The 22,447-nt window shown below is 41.7% G+C and overlaps 1 protein-coding gene across 1 annotated transcript; it reads left to right on the top strand.

Annotated features, from left to right (window-relative positions):
* Positions 1–33: 33 nt before the first annotated feature.
* Positions 34–12,154, top strand: fxyd6 (FXYD domain containing ion transport regulator 6). Its single transcript, XM_047594907.1, has 8 exons — positions 34–258; positions 7,252–7,305; positions 7,693–7,716; positions 8,566–8,601; positions 8,759–8,833; positions 9,111–9,147; positions 9,266–9,315; positions 10,829–12,154. The coding sequence occupies exons 2-8, from the start codon at positions 7,257–7,259 to the stop codon at positions 10,864–10,866; spliced, it is 309 nt and encodes a 102-aa protein (XP_047450863.1). The 5' UTR covers positions 34–258; positions 7,252–7,256; the 3' UTR covers positions 10,867–12,154.
* The last annotated feature ends 10,293 nt before the right edge of the window (positions 12,155–22,447 follow it).

Raw genomic sequence — 22,447 nt, 5'->3', positions numbered from 1 at the left:
GGGAGGGAGAGAGAGAGAGAGAGGGAGAGAGAGAGGGAGAGAGGGAGAGGATTGAAGGCACTGAATGAACAGCCACTCCAGGAGTCACATTGTTATCCATCACATCTATTTTTCCGTGAGAAGTAGATGTCAGCAGCGTGCGCATATTGACACATGAGACAAACAAAAGCCTTGTGAGAGACAATCTAATTTGTTATTATTATTATTTTGTGGGTGGATCAGTTTGTCAGCCCTGACGGTCCGCTGGAGAAACAAAAGGTGAGTTGATAGCTTATATTTGATGTCTTATATTGAGCTATTGTTATTAATTAATTTATTTTTTAAATGAGAGTCAGGGGTCATAAGAGACCCCGTAGACATGCATTTTTTTCAGGGAAAATCATTTCCATTTGCAGATTTGTCAATATGAAAAAAAAAAATAAAAAAAATGACAGTGAATAACATTACTCAGTGGAATAATTCCGCACCGAAATGCTTGATAAATTTACACACTGTTGGACATGGCGTCAATGAATCGAAGTGATGGCTTTTACGTCTTTCTATTTACAGTATGCTCTGATACACCGTGAGGGTGTGTCTGTTGGCACGGATCACTAAAACCTTCTGTGGTTGCGCGCAGAATATATATATGAGTATGGCCAAATGCGGATCAAATCGTGATTAATCCACTTTCTCTGACTGTTAAATTGAGTGTAGATGTAAGTTTAAAAAATGAATACCAGATGTTGTTTTCATGTCACTGCTGTGATCATTTACGGTTTCATAAGAAAAAAATAACATAAAATGAATAAAAGGGCGGGTGGTGGCTTGGTTTTGTTTGGGCATCGGATCATCAGATGATCCACAGGTTGAGTCGGGCAAAAGTGGATGGATGCGCAGACGTCACACATCGCAATATATTGCGCCGGTTTGCCTGTTATGAGACTCTCCGTCAAAGCGGGGAGCGCGTGATATCTGCCAAGCGTTTGCATCATAATAGAGACATTAGCGGTGCGTGATCGCGGTCCGTTTCTGTCGTCGGCGCGCAACTTGATCATATAGCAACAACCCAATGGATTCATCACCAGCCCGTCCGCCTGTGCAGTTGACGTAATGATTTAAAAAATGGCTGTAAGGCGACATATCAAAGAAAAGGCTGAATTTTTCCAGCCGAGTAGTTGACTGACTGTGCGCCACACCCCTCGCTGATGCCAATGTGGGGACTCCGGTTGTGTTTTCACAGTCCGTAACCTTAACCCATTTCTCGGCGCCATAATTTCCAGTTGCCATGGCGATTGCTAGACACTATAGGACGACGCACGTCGTTGTCATGGCGATGTAACATCATTATGGTGGTGGCAGATATAGGGGACCAGGCTGCCTTTTCTCCCCCCTCCTACAAATGTTATAGGAACTTGTCCTATGACCTCTTTAGGTGCCCTGCAGTTTTAATGACGAGGAAATACAGGAATCTAAATGCACCATGAGGGTCACTGGTCACCAATCTGATGTCCTAACCAAAACCAGCACGCCCATAAAAGTGAAACCGAGGCCTGGCACAACGATTGCCATCAAAATTACATTTAAAACATTGCCTTAAAAAAGGAACATGATTATACAAACAGCATAGGCAAATGTTGCCTTTGTAAAGCATAAGCATAATGGCAGAACAGAGGTCTTTATTTACACAAAATTACACATGATATCATTTCAGATCTTATTGTACACAGGATATCACACACAAAAGGTTTGGTGGGGTTTGGCCTCCTGTAAAACGCTACTTTCTTTCTTTCTTTCTTTCTTTCTTCTCTTTTCCATAATTACTCATATATTCTTGTGTAAGCATATGCAAGACTCACACATTTTAGTTTCAAGTCAAAGATACGGCCACAGTTGTTTTCATGTCTCAGATTGTCGTCTGCTTTATGGTCTCACTGCACCTATTGCTCGGTGTTGTCCCTTTTCATCGCCTTCTCGTTTCCCCATCTCCGTCATCAAATGTGCCTCACAACATTCCCTGACCTTTCTTTTCAGTGCTCTGTGCATTTTACACTGGAAATGTCACTATCATACAACGGCGCTCTTCCACGCTTCTCAGCCCTCCGACGGTGTCTCCTCTGTATGCCCTTCTCCTGGCCTCTCCTGCCAGACGTGGTCTGTACCTGTCTGCTTGCCATTGTCTTTCAGCCTGCCCTTTCCTCGTCCCCAGATTACAGAAAACAGCCTCCCTGCCCGCATTTAGTTCTCTTTCCCAAACAGATGCAATCATCCAGGCCAGCCCTTCTCTTGAACTCTCCTTCCAAACAAAAGAAGGCTTGACTCTGAAACTTGATATTGCTAAACAATGGGGCAGATAAGAATGAGGAAAGCTGGACTGGCAACTGCTCAGGTGCTTTGTATCATTTCCAGGGAGAGCAAGGTTGGCACGGAATAGCTTGATACGTTCAAAGAAATACAGACAAGACAAAAATGACACTGAACTGCTAATGGTTAAAAATATTACTTGATTGAAGAAACTTGGCTTTGTTCTCACCTTGGCCAGAATAGTATATTTTGACAAAAAACAGATGTATTGTTACTGTTGTATTTACTGTACACGCTTAGACACAAGTCATTGGCAAGAAAAAAACAGTCAGACAAAGGAAAAACTAGAAAGATTTGTTGTGACGTCAAGACCCAAGACAGTTTGGGCGCAATCTAAAATAAATGCTACAGCACACACAGTAGAACTTCTGTCATGTTGGGGTCCGGATTCTGTCTGTAAAAATAAAAAGGGTAGAGGTTGGTGTGAATGGACATCTCGCAATTTGTGTGCCCCACTGATTGCTTGGCCTTTAACCTCAGACAATCTTTAGTCCCTGCAGAATCAATGAAGATTGTCCAACTGGCCACTTAACACTGAGTACCTGCCGTAATATCTGTCGCTAACAAGTGCCTTTGTCAGGTGAGACACAAAAGAGCAATCGACAAGAACTAACCTCTCACCATAATCCCTCCATCCAATCTGCCCTTCCAACACTCTGCCCTTCCATTAGCCTTACAATGACATGCAGTATGTAGCTTTGCACCACCAGTCCACTCAAGAGCATCCTGCTGAACACACATTATTTTTCTAAATATAGGACAGGAGCAAGTGCATCCTTATGCACAGTTTTCAATTTAACTGTTCCCTATAGAGGAATTGACCTTTACCAATCCCTACCAATAGATAAATGCATATGAATATGAATTTGAGTTATGAATATGAATCTTATTAGAAGCTTTTCTGGTTTCCATTTAAGAATTATTGACTGGTTACATTTGATCTGGCTTTGGCTGCATGTAGATAAAAAGTCCATATGGAGAGCAGAAGAGGTCAAACACCCAGTCACACCTTGTATGCAAACCCACGCTGTTGTAGTGATTTTATCTGAGCATAAACTGTGATTTTGTGATCGATTATTACGTGCCCGTGCACTCATCGTTTCCTTGGCTTGTTTGTTTATTTGATTGATTAATTGTGTATGGGACATGTGTGGAAAAGCTGCAAATAAATTGCCCTGTTGGAATAAATAAAAGTTCCCTGAATCTGAATCTAAATTATCCAGTTGTAGTTGCAGTTTCTCAACTCCAGCTGCAATTTCAGGTTCCAGTCAGACTGTGAATAATGACCAGCAAGCGGTTCAGGCAGTAATGGCCCAGATATGTGGTTACCCAGGATATCTGGAGATCAGCTGGTTACACAGGAGGACTCTGAAGATGGGTCCTTAAGTAATGCAATGGCGAAAATTGTCTATAAAGGTTCTGCTTTTTATTTCTCTTTTCTATGCACACAGGAACCCTTGTGAAATCACACAAAACACTTTATCTTACAGCACAGTCAGAGAAGAAGATAGCTAACAAACTAACGTGGCAAACCCCCAGGAACATGCTGTGCATTGATTTTGGCAGAGAGGCCACACCGTGTTACAGCATACGCTGAAAACTAGCCCAAATCCAATCATCAGAAAAGGAACATATGTCGACTAGAAACCCAGCAAATCAGATTTTTTACAGATGTTCAGTCCAGTTTACAAAGCGTAGACAGTTAATACATTAAACGCAACATCAATATTTAAGGCTCTTTATCTCAAGTAGGGTTTTATCTTTGTAAAAACTGTCATCAGTAAAGATATAAGTGTCAAATTTGCAATGGCATCGAATCAGTCAGTCATTTTTGGCAGATCCTTACAAAGCTTTGAATGGGAACCAATCTTCTATATTAACTCAATTAAGCAGACTTTTGTAGAATAAACATAGATGACCTGCTTATTGACTGCCTGACCCAGTTTTCTTTGCCTGTTGTCCTCGAGCTGCATATGGTTCATTAATATGACTGAACTGCATATAAGTGATGTAGAGTTTGGGGCCAGCAATCAATCATTGCCCCTGATGTGAAATAAAGATGTCACCATCAAGATGTGCAAATGTGACAGACTTGCCTTCAAAAACTGTGCTGTCACATCTCGTCATTCATATCCATGTTTGACTGTGAAAGAGCCACCGTGAATGCACCAGATTCTTTTTAACACATACACCATGACTGTTAAAAAAATGACATTAAGAGGAGCATTCAGAAATTTCTGTCCTGTGTTTTGCCGTCACAACGGTAATGGAAATCCTCACTGGTATAAGATAATTTCCCTCATTTCAAGTTTTCATAAGAATTTAGGGTTTTAGGATATAAATATGAAGGAATCTTTCGTCATTTGTTTTTCTCTACTCAAAAATAATCCCGTTAACCTAAATACTTTTTCTAATGCAGGTCATAAAGGGTTGAGGGTACAAGCCATTACTTCAATGGATATAATCGCTTCTTTTGTTCCTCCTCTTGTTATCTTGTGTCGCATTATCTCAGAAATGATAAGTCTGTTTGCAGGGCTCACAAATCAAATTTACGGCGCACCAACATACAAATTGCAGTTGCAGGAATGCTCCAGCAGATACCACTGATAATGACTATAATGGACTGATCATTTAAGTGCATGTCCAGTACCACTAATGCAGCTGAAGACAAGGCAAATAGCAGGATGGTTACATGGGCATAAATGGACCCAGGCAATCAGACGTCCAATTAGTCAGGTGGATAGAAGGAAATATAGTTATGTGGATAGAAATGCGTCACTCTGAAACAAGTGGAGTGGAGTGGTAAAGCAAACGATCTCTCCTGTGGTTTGTGTATGGGCCACACATGTTGAGTTGCAGACTTGACATATTGTATCAATTCACTGTGGAGCTACAACATGCTTCATCAAATGTGGTGCTGTCAGGTCATGTTGCCCATCTGTATTCATTTACACTGTTATTATTTGCTTGCGCTTGAAGGTTGATGTTTCAAACACTATTTGACATTTTATTTGTATTGGATTTTCTGGGGAATTAGGCTGAGGACTGAGTCTATCAGGTCTGTCCTCATGCAACTGTAGGTAGTGTTGTTATTGTTGTCTTGAACTGACAGACAACTGACAAAATATTACCATGTTAAAGCTGGTGTGAAGGTTTTTAATGTGAAGACTTAGACACTGAATCAAGCTGCATTACATTATTATTCTTCTGCCCAGATTGAACGGTACAATCATGTAATGCGTGGCTTAAGATTCTCAAAACTAAGAGTTTACAACCATGCCAGAGATACTGAAAAATTAGTCAGTGGTGTTTTAAGTTAAATGGACACTGTCACTATGGGATATTTGACGTATAATGTTTATAATTTCCACCTTCTTGAGCAAGTTATCATCCACTAAACTGGGGATTTGATGGGCTTGTCAAGTTTAAACCAAAATCTAGTCACAAACCAAAATGTTGGGCAATCAAAATTAAGAAGTAAAGAGAAGGGATCATGACAGTTGTTTCCGGGGAGCAAGAACGTAATCAAATTCCACTACTATAATAGAATCTACCTCATAAAGTTTTATCCCACAACTAGGTCTCATTAAACTTCATTAAACTGTCCTCCGTGGACAGCCGAAGCCCATGTAGGAAGAGACTAGACAGTCGTAATGGTCGAATGACTTCACGTGTTTACACCTAGAAAGTGGAACACATTACATCTATTTTTAAAGATCCAGTGTGTGTGTGAGATTTAGTGGCATCTAGTGGTGAGCTTGCCTATTACAGGCTGAATGCCCCTCCCTTTCTAAGGGAATCTGGCCACATACATGGCAGCGTAAAAACATGGCAGACTCTTTCTACAGTCAGTAATTGGTTTGCCATGTCTGGGCTACTTGATTGGTGCAGAATGGTGTAGAAGGGCTAATTTTAAGCAAGTAAAATTATTTGTAGCTCAAGGTTTTAATTTAAACAATTACAAATACAATGTTTCAAATCTGCTTATAGTTTGGCCTAAAACATTCATAGATCTGCAAGTCAGTGTGCTCAGTGGTTTATGTAGTGAAAGGATACATTTCAAAGTTCTGCTTGTCAATGAAACACAAAATCGTCTCAGGCCGTCAAAATATCTCTAATGTACAGAGTACTTACCTGTTAGCATCCAGACACCTAAGGTCCTCTGGGACAAGCTTATTCAGTGCTCCCTTCAAAATCAAGCAGCCTTTAACTTGTGTAGTCCTCACCTGTGGAACAAGCTTCTTGAACATGTGCTAAAGCAGCAAACTCAATTGAATAGGGACTTAAAACAACGTTGTATTTTGCTTTAACTTTCCAGTACATTAAATGCAGAAATGGTTTGTATTATTGTCTGTTTTGTATATATATGTAATTTAATTGTCTTTAGATGTCTTTTAATATGTTATTTTTAATTTCTTTCATTACGCCTTTGAAGCACTTTGACTAAAAAGCAATTCCTCCCAAATGTATTTGCCAATGGAAAATATTTGATTATGAATACACTTTATAGGAGACACAGTTGTGCACCGAATAGCCTACATGGAAGTAGGCCAAGGTTATGTGGTGTCCACAGGGACGAAGGAGTAATCTCTGCCAGGAAAAGAGATCATGTATGGCTGTGAACACGGATCATTATGCAAGATAATATCCGCAGGCCTTTTACATCAATTAAACTCCTGGGGTTTGCACAGAGCCAGTGCTATGTGTCATGATTCCTCTTTACAAACTCACCCGATGTGGGCATGTGTGGTCATACCCTGCATGGTCTACATAAACCAGATGTGTTATTGACACAAGTCTCAAATTGCAGAGACATGTCCGATTACCGTGACTTACTTAAAAAACCTGTCTCACTAGAATTTCAGTCTCTCTCTAACACTCCCTTTTTTTACTTCTCTATGTCAACAGTTACCATGGAAACTATTTTGCTCTTCCTCTGTTCTCTCCTGGTATGTGTGGCTGGTAAGTGCCCCTCCACTCATGAAACACATTGAGTACTGTATGCCTACACGAACGCAAACACGCATACATGCACTCACACTAATTGTCCACAGGGAGGTAGTGTTGGTACGGTTTTTGATGTGTCAAGATAAACTGCTCACTGGGTGTGGACTAGCAGCAAAACAACAATTACTCAGCTTTTTATATTTGGTTTCCCCTGCCTGGCTTTGTCACCGATTGTGACATATCATTTTTTGTACTGTCTCAGCATGTTATCTGTTATTGCACCATAAGGAGTTTGTATTAAGTGGAAATAGTTAGTGGTGAAGTATTTGCACATCTAATTTCCTGTCTGTCAGCTAGTTCCTTTTTGCTAATCAAGTCTTCTGTTTCTTTTTTGCCTCCCAGTTGTAGCAGACCCCAGTGCACAGGGTGAGTATCCTGTAGTAGTAGTAGTGGCTGCTACAGGGGTCAAGTCTAAGTCACACTGTAACAGCCCCATAAATTACTAGACCATTTGAGAAGTTGGTTGGTTTTAAAGAGAAATTTTAAGTGTATAGATTGTGAGCAATTTGAAAACTTTATTTCCAAACAAGAATGCCAGTATTCAAATATACTACTGATAATGACACTGTCTACTGCCTGCTGTTATATCCGTTCAAGACAACTGCAGTGTGCTGAAGATGACCTTTTGGGATTGTGTGTATAATATGTCCCTATTTTGTCCAGTTAAACTTGATATTTTGTCAGATTCGATGCATTAATTCATGAGTTCCAGCCGACGCTTTGTTTTCTGAGGTTACAGTGCCCTTTAAATTTGTCCGCCAAATTTTAATCCAGCCTCCAGTCTAAATAGACTTTTCTGACTGAAGTTTCAGTTACGTCTTTTTCATTTGGCAGCAGCAGTGGAACTGTAGTCCAAGGTATTGCTCATACATTGGCTTCAGTTTCCAGCTGTGGTAGTTGCCATCTGGTATTTTCCCAACATGCTCTCAAATTTTAGAAGAATCATTAAAATGCAGGAAGAGCAAAGACAGGTATTTAAAAAATATATATGATTTGGTATATATGTTCAAGATGTGAGATTTTTTATTGTTATGCTACAATGCAGCATCATTAACAGTAATAAAATTCTTGGTACTTGATTCCAAAGCTTATGGAATAGAAATAGGATCGAAACAAATGTGTAATCAAACGAGTAAGAAAGGAGACGCTGGTTTGCAACTTGGGTTTTTAATTTCTGTGTAGTTCCTAATGTGTTGTTCCATTATCTGTTTACAGATGACAATCAGAAAGTTGAAAACCCATTTATTTATGGTAAGGTTAAAAACTTTTTCTGAAAGCATCAATAATCAATATATATATAATATAATCAATATATCATCCAGAAATTCAGACTGAATAATACCTAGAAAAAAAAAAGAAAAATATTTTCCTCTACATGACAATGAGTCAGTTTTTTTTTCTTTTTTAGACTATGAGAGCCTGAGGATTGGGGGTCTGGCATTTGCCGTGGTGCTGTTCACACTGGGCATCCTTCTTATCCTCAGTAAGTCAACCCTCTGCCTACGTGCGTGTGATCGCTTATAATTTTATCACGCCTACAAGCACTGGATGCAAGCGTTACAAATGAATTAAATTTAATTAACAATAAATTAATTAATGTTCATGGCATTTCCATACCCGATGTGACTTCACAATCTCATCTTCACATTTATTGTTTTATCTTTACTCAGATGTTAATCAGATGTTAGTAGTGATGACACGGTATGATACATCTAACTAATTAGACACTCCATACAGCAACTAATTTTTAATCTTTCTAGGTCGGCGATGTCGCTGCAGTATCAACCAGAAGCCCAGGTATGTCAGTGTCCCTCTCTCCAATTGAAGAAAATATCACTTGGTTGTGTAAGTGCTTTTTTTTTGGGTCATGCTACACGATTTAGTTACCATGACAACCTGTGGATCCTCTCCTCAGGGCCCCTGGAGACGAGGAGGCACAAGAGGAGAACCTGATTGTCTCCAAGGGTAAGATGCTCACTTTGTAACTCAGTCTGTCAGTTCCTCACCTCTTGACATACCTCCATGATTGATTGACATGCCATCATATCATTCAGTGTTTCACAGTTCACTTCAGTACAGTATAAAAGGTGAGAGACATGGTACTTAGTTTTAAGTCCATGAATTTAGGTTGGTCCAACATGTGAGATTTAGCAATTGACGCCTTTACACCAACCAAATACACAATACCGTTCACATTAGTTGACCATTTCTGCGTACCTGTTGTTGTGCACATGACACACCGGTCTTGGTACTGACAAGGTAGTGGCTTTGCTTTCATAAAAGTAGTGATACCCACAATGAGCGATACCACCGTAAAAAAAAGACACTTCTTTCGAACGTAAAGATTCACTTCTACGTAAACGTTAGTATAATGTCATTTAAATCAATTGACAATAAAGTTGACTTTGACTTGACTTTGAGTGTAGAACGTTTGCGACCCCTGCTGGCAGTGAGAGTAATTACCTCAACGCTGTCGGCACGTCCATATGAAGTAAGCCTACAGCGTTGCCTCATCTTTCAGTGCTCAATCAAAAGCAACATCAATCCGTGTTTCTCCTCAGTCTTGCTTTCTTTTTTTTTAATGCTCAGAGGCACCAAATTTACATAAAACAATCTACCTAAAAACAAGTCGTTCCTTCGTGTAACTTGTGGCTAGACCACAATGTTGCACCACATAGATTACAGTGCCTGTTGGAGAAGAAATAACTCTTCTTTCTAAATCTAACTCTCCAGCAGTCTGTATGAGTGATCCAAAGGGTGAAACCAGAAGAGCTTACATTAGCCTAGCCACAAGACTAGCTGGCAAGCTAGGAAGAGAAATAAACCCAAGATTAGGGTTAGCGTTAGTTACAGAGCCAACCTTACTTGAATCATGCTGTCATGATGGTCTTTTCATTTCAGTAAATATTCATGTATTAGAATGTGCACTGGTTCATCAAGCAGAACAGACTGTCAAGAGTAACTCTAGTTGCTCGAGCCTACTTGGTCTCATTGCAGGTGTGGCACTATTAAAATCTAGTAAACTAATCACTGCTGGTTGTTGTAAAACTTATTGCTACTGGTGTTTCAGCGCATGAACATAGTGACAGACCTTAGCCATAGTGACAGACCTTAGACAGAGAGATTTATCTGTTACAAGCAGGTAACAAGAAAAAGGTGGAATAAAAAGACACACCTTTCACAGAAGAAGTGGCCACACTCCAAACTAGATGTGTGAAAATGTACAGTATCACTACCCCAAGTGAGTAAATATACTTGGAAAGGGGAGGTTATATATCCTAAATTATTTAGGAAATGATTTACAATGCACAATCTTAAGGTTACTCCATGTATCCTTACCAACTATGAGCATTATCCTTTTACTGATTGCATGTTTGAGAAGAAAGGGCAGAACCATTAAGTAAGAAATAACCGTGGGCAGGTTTAATGTTTTGCTTTTCATGCTCAGACTAAATCCCTTGTCCTTGACCCCTTTCAGCTGCAGCAGCTGCCAAAGAGACTCCAGCTGAGAACTGAAGCAGCTCCACAGGACCTGACTGCCGTCTGCGATGATGACCAGTTTAATTTGATATTTAGCCACAGTGACAGTGAAGAGAATTGATGATTATCATAACTGGTTATGTGACAGAGTGAGAGTTCAGAGGTGTGATATGTACATAATTCTTGTGCCTGTTGTTCTTTGTTGTGACCATGCCAGTCTTCAATGCTCCTGTCCATTCCCGTGCCTTCTTGTGACAGTGTCTCACTCCACTTTGTTGTCTTAGAAAGTAGCACCTTTGACACAAAATTGTCTTTAAGACCCTCTGAGAATTTTTAACATAACATTGTGTGGTCCGCTGTTCTTCATTTTGTACTATCTATCTATTACCTTTAGGGTTTAGGATGTGCCACTTTGTTGCTTGTTTTGTCAACTTTGTCCTGAATAATGTTTGTCACATTTGGAATATAACATGCTGTAAGCATACAGTATACATATATATAAGTATAGATAGTTTATATATAAGATATAGAGTTAAATGTCCTTTGTTTACGTTTATGTTTGAATGGTTGGGTGTGTTTGTGTGCACATGTGGATGTGCATTCATATCCTGTAAATGTATGACTGTGTTCATCACTAGTGTATCTCTACATGTCAATGTGAGCCTTATAATAGACAATCTCAACTGCCACAGCTCTCTGACTGAGCACAGGAATGATTTGCAGGTATCTGCACGGGCTCCTCCACCGCAGTGTTTTAGCATCTTTAGCGGAGGGAGGGAGCTCCTGCGTCAGCTGTGTCACTGCCTTCTTCTCCACACACCTTCTCCACTGCTCTGCCACCGGCTCCGTCAGGATTAACTAGTCTCCGGCAGGCTATGATTAGTCTCCCTCCTGTACACACCCACTAGTGCCGCAAATCTGTGAAGCCAGGGAATCTCTTCTCCTTCTTGTCTCTTTATTAAATTGCTTGGTCAGTCTTTGTAACGTCATGACAAGTTACCACGCATACAGTATAGCGCGTTACCAAAAGAGAGACAAAGAGTGGGTGCTGAGTTTGAGAGACGTGGACCGCAAATTGATATTATCTCTGTGCCAGTCTACGTTGATAGCAGCCTGCTGTAAGCCAACTCATAGTGAGAGAACCGACGAGCAGTCCCTCTTGTGAATCTCCTGTCAGGGCAGGCTTTCACCAGTTTTAAGTTTACCTGTTTTAAAGACGACTGCTGTACAAGTAGACGCCATCGTCATTTCGCGCATGAGGCCTTGTTGTGTAGCAATCTGTTGTGCTTTTGGCATAAATGAATAAAAGTACGTCTGAACAGAATGTGTGTTTGTGTTGATTTCGATGAAAACCGAATTTCAGAGTGGAATCTTCTTCCTGCCCTTTTCTTCGGGGGGAACATTTTAGAATAAAACTGCTAGTTTCCTTCTCAATGTCAGTCAAGGTTTTAATGCTAACACACTATTTATCAGGAGTGAAGTGTGTTTCTCAGCAGCAGGCCCAGTGATATGTTGCTAATTTCTGCTATGATTCCAAAGGTTGTCCAATCTTCTCTTTATTACTGGAGTACATATTTTATGAGAGTGTAAATATGTAACCGAGCGTCTTGACTGAAAAAACGTCGTGTGGGCGTGGAGAAGGCCATTGTGTGTGTGTGTGTGTGTGTGTGTGTGTGTGTGTTAGAGGGTGGATCTTATGTGGTGGCAGTAAGGTCTGCACACACGGACTGGGCTGACCGCACATACACCTGGACAGAGGTGATACGGAGCCTTCAGCAACTCAGGTGAGTAATAACTTGCTTTACCAAACTTGCTTTACAAAATAAATAAATAAATAAATGTTCGATTAAAAGTGCTTCTTAAGTAAATATGAACTCGAGAGGCCTTGAATTGAGTACAAAATCTTTCACCAATGCATGTTAATCTATGTTTTGTTGAAGTTAGCTAATGTTTATAATGTTTATTAGTGTAGAACGGGAATTATAGGTGAATGAAATGTTTAACCTTTGCTGCTTAATGATTTAATGTGGCAAAATATAAAAGCACACACAGTCCAATTAATACGCATTAGTGTTAGGAAGACAGACAATTATATTCATTGTTAGCAGTGTTCTGATTATTCTCTGTATTTGAAGAAATCAGAGTTGCTTTGCTGAATTTTATGGGTAAAATCACTGCATATCAATTCTCCATTATTAAGTACAGATTGCAACACTTTTTTTTCAACCTCCATCTATAACCTCTATCAGCCTGTTTCAAGGTTCAAGGTTAATGAATATTGGAGCTGTGATGTATTAATGAGTAACTGTCCGGCGTGTCCTCATGCTCAGTGGTGCGTTGCAGAGGCCGGGGCACATAATGAATGAAATAACTGAAGTCCACAATTCACAGTGGCACGGTTGAAGAAAGGGGAGACAGCATGGGAAATCCTAAGTCTGTTAATCTGTGTAAGTTAACGATTACATCTCAGGAGATGTAAATCAAACGAGAAGTGCATGCAGCTGTGTACGGGTGGGTGAAGGATGTAGACAGAAGAGGTGGGGAAAAGGGGATCAATATCTCCATTAGCCTCTTAAAGTTCTCAGTAAAGATCAAGGCAATCACGTTCCTATTAAGACTGCAGCAGGAAACACAGGGAGGCAATTTGTCACGGCTATATAGAATTTCCAAGCCTTTCAACTACCTCTCATCTAAAGCGAATAAGCTCGCTCAAATGAGCCTCTGTAATTCTCTAACTTTATTAAAAAGGAGGAATTAATGAAACCAAATCCATGCAGCTTTTAACTTAGAAAACACTTTTTCAGATACCAGGCCTGGTGGTGAATACTTTTATTGTCTGCTTGAATTATTTAAAACAGCAGCCGCTGATGGATCACCGGCTGGCAGCTGCCGCCATCACGGGCCTATTGTTAACTGTTTGTATTATGTCACCTCCAGTTTCACGGCGTGAACACACAGACAGACAACATGCCTTCTCCAGGTAAGCTACACAGCCTATCCACAAACTACAGCGAGCGAGAAAGACTCCTTAACATGATACCGTTTGAGGGTTTTCTGAGTCAGAACCACTAAAAGCTTGTTAATCATTCACCATGGGCTGGACTTCTCATTACGCCATATTTAGATTAAAATGAATGTTCTGGGAAATTATTTACAAGAAACATGAACAATAACACAAAGGGAGTTGTGCAGCCTTACAGTGCCGACTCACCAACTTCCATTTCAGCATTCTGCCGCAGCTAATCACACTCAACACATTTCCGTGCTACTACTGCTCATAGCACTGCGGATGGAGCTGTTCCGTAACAAGGTGTCACAGCAAGTTAGAAGACAACCCAGAAAATAGAAGACAATGAGTAAGGGTGGTTGTGAAGAGGCAGATAAACAACCAATGTTTGAGTCATTATTCGCAGGAACATTTGAATTTCTAAAGACTATTGCACATTAGGTACCTCAGAAGAGCATGCTGTCTCTGTACACATGCTTCCGTTTGAGACGATGAATTAGTCTCTGGATAATATGGAAATCAGTGCACAGTGCAGAAAAGCTTCAAAAGAAAAGACAACTGGATCAAAAAATGTAACACACGTTTTCAGTATTTTTGATAGACATGCAGCTGAGACTGCAGCAGCCATGCTTCTGTACAACTTCTACATCTTTTCCTTCACTGTTTCTCCTCAGGTACAACAACTGACCCCGATGCAGACTTTGTATATGGTAAGTTGAAAGGACAGTATCTGATCAGATGAAACAGAGCTAATATTTAACCTACGCAAGCGCTCAGAAAATGAGAGAATGCAGAACGCAGGTAAACGGCAGTTTTTGCCAAGGCAAACAATGTGGGTGTGTGTGGAAAGACAGAAGAAAGAACAAGAATCAGAAAGAAGTTATTGAATGAGTGGGGGAAAAAAACAGACGGAAGGAGTGAAGTGAGGTGAAGAATGTTTGCATAAAAAAGAGAAATGGGAGCACAGCATGACGATGTGGTAACAATCCCTCATGTGAATTTGTAGACTACCATACACTACGTGTCGGAGGCCTGATCTTTGCCGGGGTCATTGTGTTCCTTTCCTTCTTTCTCTTGGTTGGTAAGTTAACAGCTACATTCTACGTATGTATGCATTTCGTGACTGAAAATAGAAACAGAAAGATACAAACAAACAGAAGAGCTAAAGTGTGACGGAAGTGTGAATGTTAGAGATCTTCTGTCGGACGTACAGTATGAGAGTGTAAAGTCTGGATGGTTGCAAGCACCATTCATGAGAATAATCACAGGAATTATTAAAAAAAGAAAAGAAAAAAAGAAATGAGCTAATCAGTCGTTTTCTCTGCAGGCAACAAGCTCAGAAACTGTGGCAAACCTAAGGTAAGACACTCTGCTGGTGCCCAACCGTGTAATGGATTTATAGTGACACCTGCTGGTCATAATGAGACAGAAAATGCAGAAAAGATATTTGGTCAAAAGTCTGATAACGATTACATGAAATATTAATCAACCGACATAATAATGAAGATTGATATAATGAAACGTAACACTTTCTTATTTATTCTCTACAGCCCAAACCTATCCTAGAAGACGACTAAAGCCAGCATAGCCAGCGAGGGACGAGCGAGAGTGCAAGAATGCAATGCTGTTAATCTGTCGTGTGTGAGAATATGAGGCTTTTGTGTTAATAAAGTGTATGTAACAGTGCTGTGTTTGGGTGTTCTATTCCGGCCCAGCTGCATTTTGAAATACTTTAAAGATGAAGACAAAAACAGAATGAAAGAAAGGAAGAAACATAAAATAAATAAATAAATAAATGGGAAAATTTGTCGGATCAAGTTTTAATCTTGTAATTGCCTAAAACTAACAATTAAATATTAAACAAAAAACATAATAATAATTTAAAAAATAACACTAGAACTATTATTATCATTAACAACAACAACAACAATAATCACAATACAAATACTACTACTACTACTACTACTAATAATAATAATAATAAATTGGTGACATAAGTGATCACTGTACAATAAACTTTTAACAGTTTCCTGGCGTAACCAGCGTAGCCATCACAAAAGTCACCAGACCACACCCCCCGCAGAGAGAGGACAAAGCAAGCGCTCCCGGAAGTGAAGAGCCCAACGCAGGTGAAATTGCCTCGTCTTAAACAGAAGTCATGCCATCGCCTTTCTTTTGATATGATTTGATTTGCCTTGGTTGACGCACATGCGTGGTTTTCTGTTTCCTCGGTGCTTAAACCGCACAGATACAAAACAACAAACAAAAAAAAGAAAATAAAAGTCGACTGCTCTGCTTTTCAAACTCGAAATCTTTGGTCAGCTTTGGAAAGTCTCGCGATAAGAGCATTAGACGTTTATATTGAGTGTGTAAATGGCGTATATAAAAACAAAAACAACGGGGACACGTGCGAACGGGTTGTTGAAGTTCCTCTTGCGGTAGTGAAAACGATCACAAGGTGGCACCACAAGACCAGGCGCATGACCAAAGGAGGAACTTGTCCGACCACGTCTGGACAGGCCGAGAAGTGAAAGCTGCTGACCGGAGAGAGGGAAGCCACAGGGAGTGTCGGGAAGGACAGGTAGATGGAAAATGGCTTCAGTCACCAAGGAGTACAACAGATGTCATCATTTTTAAATGTTAATTCTGCAGATTTCATCAGAGATGTTGTAAAAACGTAAATGGGCGCACTGGCAGAGTCTGCATTGGGGCTCATGTAAGTTGTTGTTTTTGCATGCGTATTAGCCTCAAAGTTACTTTCAGTGACCATTCACAACTTGAAACAAGCTTTGCCGCTACTCGGGGACCACCTAAAGCCGAGCAGCATCACACTGTATTTTCCTCACTGCAGCACAGATGACAAAGCGCATTAATCATAGCGGCGGAAAACTGCGCCTGATTAATTATCCCTGAATAAATAAGTCGTTACAGGGAGAGACAGGAGCTGTCAACTGCCTCAGTCCCAAGGACCCCCTTCTCTCTTACTTCCTCTCTCTTTCCCTCTCTCTTTACTCTCCGTTCAGCCCATAGAATATATGGGAAAACGAAGGACTGAGCTTTAAAAGTTAACACAGCCCACTGGCAAGCGGCGAAGCAGGCAGTTCTACCGGTTGGATCCCCCGGGGCTCGGGTCAGCATGCTTTCCATGAGGGCTTCAGTTGAGGTAAGCATGAGAAGTCATTTATCACACAGTTCACTGGAGCTGATAACATCACGACACCAGCAGGAGGTTTTGACGACGCAGAGCAAACGCATACATGCACACGCACACTCCGCTGGACAGGTGTGAGAGGGCTGATCGGATCCTGTTCCCATAAGCATTCAGGAGGGCGTTTAACTGTCGAAACAAAAGCCTAGGGGGAGGAAGAAGTTATTCACACGGTAAAGGATTGAGCTAGAGTTTGCTTTGCTGTTTCTCAACTTTGTTTTGTACTTTTATTTAAATAAATAAATAAATAAATAAATAGTTGTTATGTTCAGATTTGTTGTGTAGTTTTAACTTGAAAATACAAACTTATAGATGTGGGCCACGGCTTACAAAATGCTGCTCCATGACCTGTTGCGCACACTTAAAGTCCAGTTTGCAATAGATTGAACTTTAAGTTCCGCCTGTTATTCCTGTGGCAGAGCATAAAAAATATATGGCTGAAATAAGCCTGTTCAGCGTGTCCATCCATTAAGTGGCCTGTGTGGGAGAGCCGTGAGATTAAACCGCGCAGGGTCAAATGGAAACCTTTGTTAAGCTCTTTCTCACACCTGCCTCTTTGTCTTTGCTTCTGTTTGTGGATCGGTTTATTGTTGACTTAATGTAATGTAACAGAGCAGAACAGCAAAGGTTGGAGTGAAAACATGACTTTGTGTCAGTTTTTTCAACCCTTATTTATACATCTTACTGTCCCAGAGGTTGCTACAGCTTGAAGACTTCCTCTGAGTTCATTTAAAATAAAAATAAAATAAAATAAGAATGAGGTAGAAGTAAAATTTACAAAAAAGGTACATTTACATAAAATATACACTAAATAAAACATTCACCTAAAGTGTCTCGTATGTAAATGTGTGACAGTCAGTGCAATCAGCCAGGTCTTTAGTTTAACTGCATTTTGATGGATGATGTCCTGAAGCGCTCCGTCCTGTAGCTCGGTGACAGGAGACGTTTGCGGCGGTTGCTTTCCTTCCTCCAGCAGCACCTGCTGTTAGTGGGGGGGCTTTGGGTCCTATAGGTTGAACGGAGGGCCCCCCTATGGATCAGGTTTGTTTCAACGCATCCTGCAGATACTTGATCAGTTTGGGACTAGTGAATTTGGAGGCCAGGTCAACACCTTGAGCTGTTTTCCATGCTTTTTTGAGCTGTTTTGTGTGTGTGTGTGTGTGTCTGTGTCTGAGTGCATCCTGCTGGGAAGGAGTGTCATTGCTAAGGAGTGGGTGTGCCTGCTTTGGTCTAGGTTGCCGGTACATTTCTAAGTAACATCCATACGAATGCCAGGTCCAGCATTTTCCCTGCAGAGCATTGAAATTTAATTGATCACAAGACGGGCAATGTAATTTCCTGTCAGCGGTTTTATTGTTGTGGCTGATCGGTGAATGGTTCTTGGAAAACATTGTTTTGGAGCCAGTCGCAGACAGCAAACCTATCGTGGCAACGTCAATTATTTGTCAAGAGACTTATCTATACTCTGGGATTCATCACCCCATCCAAGGCTTTCTAAGTAATTCAATTACATAAAACTTTGTTTGGGAATATGAACCACTTAAGTACCATAAAGATACATTAAAACAGACTTCTGTCTCATAGAGGTTTGGCACATTGCCAGTATAACATTGACTCGCTGTCACGAGTAGTTTTAATTAAAACTATGCTTGGTAATGACAGATTTTCTCTCTTCAGAAGAACGTCTTTCAGAGCATTAACACATTCAATGTTTCCAACTGTTTAAATAACCAGATGTCTAACGAGAAGCAGAACAGGCGGGCCAGACTTGGCATTATTGATCTTTGAGCCAGGACCTTGATTTGGATTCACTGACGAGTTTGCTCCACTGAAAACTTCTGCAGCACCAGACTATTCCGGAAATGCAGCAGTATATTATCTCCTAATGATGATAACATCTTTAATTGTGACCACTGGGTGTCACTAGATATCTCTGATCAATATCTCTGTTCAAGCTGACTTTCTCAAGTCTTTAATACGTCCAGATCCAAATAATAATGTTAATCCTCTACTGCGCTGTGCACATTCATTCTGCTTGTTGTGCTTGAGGAACACGCTGGAAGTCAGGAAAGTATGTTTGTGTGTCACCCACTGTGGAGCATGAGCAGCCGGTCTCTAGGTTGGTCCCACAGAGGACGCCTCCAGCGGCAGCCATCTTGGAAGTGGTGGTATCGCCCTGGCACCGTGTGTTTTAGTCTGAGGGCGTTCTGTCTGCTTCCGAATCGTACAGTTCCCCGTCTCCAATTTTTTGGTTTCTCTTTTTCAGTCTGATCGTCTTTCTCCTTCGTCTCCCGTGCCTCCTTCCTCTGCGGCCATGCAAATAGACTCATTTGCAAATCTGCAAAAACAAGGGTAAGGGAAAACCGGGAAAAATAGGGGGACGAAACCAGCCGAAGAAAGTGTCCCCCCCCTACTGCACATACAGTACACCTCCTCCGCCCCGCACCCATCCTCTCGTTATCCTCCCCAGCTCATTTGAATAAATTAACACCCCTTCATGTCTTGTGTGTGTGTAAGTGTGCGCGCGTGGACTCTCATGCAAAAACACACGTTCGCGATCGCATCCACACCCAAGCAAACACAAATACGCATGCATGCACCCCCTGACTGTAAGCTAGGAGTTCTGCCAGAAATATATGTCCTGCTCACACATGCTCACATGCGCACACATCCTCTGATGCTCTGATACACTTTCACACATCTGCCGTAACCATCACGCATGCTTGGTTGAATGCAAACAGACGCCATTGGTTGGCAGCTTCCTGTTAATGTACTGCAGCATGGTGCTGTGTGATTCATATTAGCCTAATGCGGAGGCTCGTTCATAGAAAACGGCATGCAGCGCTGCCTGGGCTGCCGGGCTTCTGCATTACGCTGCTTAACTTAGACCGACACTTAACAAAACAGGAGTACTGTGATTGTAAAGTCAAATTTTACTTCTTTGTTTTGGTTTAAAATGATCAAAATTCATGTATTTGACCCATCATTTGGCGATTTTCCCTTTTCTCATCTAAACACGGTCCAACACAATCGTCCCCATTGCTGCAGCCCTCACCCCATTCTCATTTTGATTCCTTTGACCTTGCACAAAGCTAAGCAGCAGCGCGGCGTGCCCCGTCTCTCTCCAAATTCTAACCTTGCTGAGGTTTCAGTGGGCTGGGGGCTGCGCATTAATACTGGATACATTAACGCTAATATGATCCTAGCATGTAGTCAGAGCCCGAGGGGAGCTCTGATTGTCTGAGCATTAACATTAACGTCCACATTAACTCATCCGCCTCATCACTCTCTCTGTCTGCCCCTCCGTCGGCTTTCTGTGGTTCTCCTCCGCCCTGCTCACTCATCGTCTTCTTCAGTCAACAAACTCCGCTCCTCTCACTCTCCCGCTACCCTCGCTTCCCATCTCCTCCCTTATCTCCGGGCAACGACAGAGGAGAGTGATGGAGATGAGTCACATGCTGCTGTGGTTTTTAGCGGTGTGGTGGCAGCCTGTCCTGGGTCCTGTCCTCGGTGACAGTCACTGGAGCTGTCTGGGAGCTGCTTTTCTCGTTCTCTGGCCTGGCTGGCCCAGCTCAGCCTGTCAGCCTCCATGATGATCACTGGCTGACATACAGTATAACCTGCTTGGTGCTGTCAGGCCAGCTCACATCAGCCCCTTAACCAGCTTGCCACACTGCCTTTTGAAGTCCTGACAGAGACTTCTCTTGTTGCCGCACTGGGCAGCAGGGTGGAGCTTATGTGTGCAAAGAGCTTAGAGTGTCAATGTGTTGAGTACCTTTATATGGCCAGTTTGTCACTAGGAGAGGAAGGAGAGTATTGAAGTGTAGAATACATGATACAGAGGCAGATTATATTCCCCCGAGGGCTGTCAGATTTCTAAACAAGAGTACCCAACTCACTCACGCTCACTCATACACCACAGGCTGCACTTACGACCTGTGGCTGGAGAAGTGCACAAAGCCGAAAACTTGCTCACGTATGAGAAAGACTTAAAGGTACACACCTCGTTGCGCAGAAGCATGCTATAGAAACACCCCATGAGCTCACCCTGTGCGTCTAAGCATCTCCCTGTTGTTGTTCTGTGGTGTTTGTGCGTACATGTTCGTGGGTCTGTGTGGAAGAGAGAGACAGACAGGTTGCGTGGGTGTGTGTGTTTCCACCTGTTACATAATAGAGAGTGGAGGTGGAGGCAGAGTGTGCTTCCTTGCCTGCCACACCACAGCGGCTCTTCAGTAGGAGTGAGAGAGAGGCCACAGCTTGCCAAGGCTCGATTTCACAACTAGGACTACTTTTGGTTACGACTCTCAAAACACAACCACAGAGAGAGGGAGAGAGAGACGTGCACAAAGAGTGATGGGAGAGGTTAGAAGGGAGTTCGTGTCAAGTAGAAGGTGATTGATAGACGAGTGGTAGAAGTGAGTACAGTGAGGCTCTGTGGTTGGTCTGAAATGTGTGAACAAACACCGGCCTTGCATTCGGGTGATGTTGCATCTTTGAGTCCATCATTTTTGGCAAAGTATTTCAGCTGAAATTTGAAGCATTTTAAGGCGCTTCTCATATGTACTTAGGCCGTAGTGTTGGTCTGTTCCAGCATTTAAACCACCAATGTTCTTCTGGTAAACCTGGGTCCTGGTATTTATATGGATGTGATTTGTACCGGCACCTGAACATCGACCAAGCACACCTCCTTCATCTTTCTCCTCCTCCTCCCTGTCTCTGGTTCTTCTCCTACCGACCACTGTTGATGGTGGCTGACCACTACAGACCAGGAACACCCCGCAAGAGCTGCAGCTACGGAGATGTTCCGACCAACTTGGCTAAACATCTCAGATTTGGTCCTCATCAAAGTCTCTCAAATCCTTCTGCTTGAACATTTCTCCTGCTTCTAACATTAACTTTAAGGACAAAATGTTCAACTTGCTGCCTGATATACAGCCAATCACTGACAGGAGCCACGAGAACCAGATTATAATCACTTTTAGTGACTTCACCTGGCAGTGGATATGATATTATGTCAGCGTCTATTGTGTCCTGGGCAGGAGTTGAGCTGCAGATGCAATTTGCAGGTTGTTTGGAAAATGCCTGGCTGTGCCCCTCTTCACACCTGTTGTTTCTTAAAGAAGTTTGAAACTGCCAGTAGGCTGAAAGACTTTTACGATTGTCGGATTCTTTAAATACAGATTACTAACAAAGTAGCTAGAATCAATGAAAGCATGGGGTGTTTTGTTCAGAGACATGTCTCCGGAGTCTGTAACTAATAACAATGCCCGTGCGTCTTTGATCGCGTCCACTCCACGTGTGCTTGGGTAAGAGAATGAGAGAGAGACAGAGAGAAATTCTCAGATTGACTTCAACGAATTTATTGATCATCTCAAAAGTGTCTTAAATAATATTGACTGCAG

Source organism: Mugil cephalus, chromosome 9 (assembly GCF_022458985.1).
Source record: "Mugil cephalus isolate CIBA_MC_2020 chromosome 9, CIBA_Mcephalus_1.1, whole genome shotgun sequence".
Taxonomy (NCBI): Eukaryota; Metazoa; Chordata; class Actinopteri; order Mugiliformes; family Mugilidae; genus Mugil; species Mugil cephalus.
This window is presented reverse-complemented; position numbering and strand designations above follow the sequence as displayed.

Excerpts from the sequence above, each read along its gene's own strand:
- fxyd6 (XM_047594907.1), top strand. The coding sequence starts at position 7,257 with ATGGAAACTATTTTGCTCTTCCTCTGTTCTCTCCTGGTATGTGTGGCT. Across the intron at positions 8,602-8,758 it reads TGAAAACCCATTTATTTATG|ACTATGAGAGCCTGAGGATT; the intron begins GTAAGGTTAAAA and ends TTTCTTTTTTAG. Across the intron at positions 8,834-9,110 it reads GGGCATCCTTCTTATCCTCA|GTCGGCGATGTCGCTGCAGT; the intron begins GTAAGTCAACCC and ends TAATCTTTCTAG.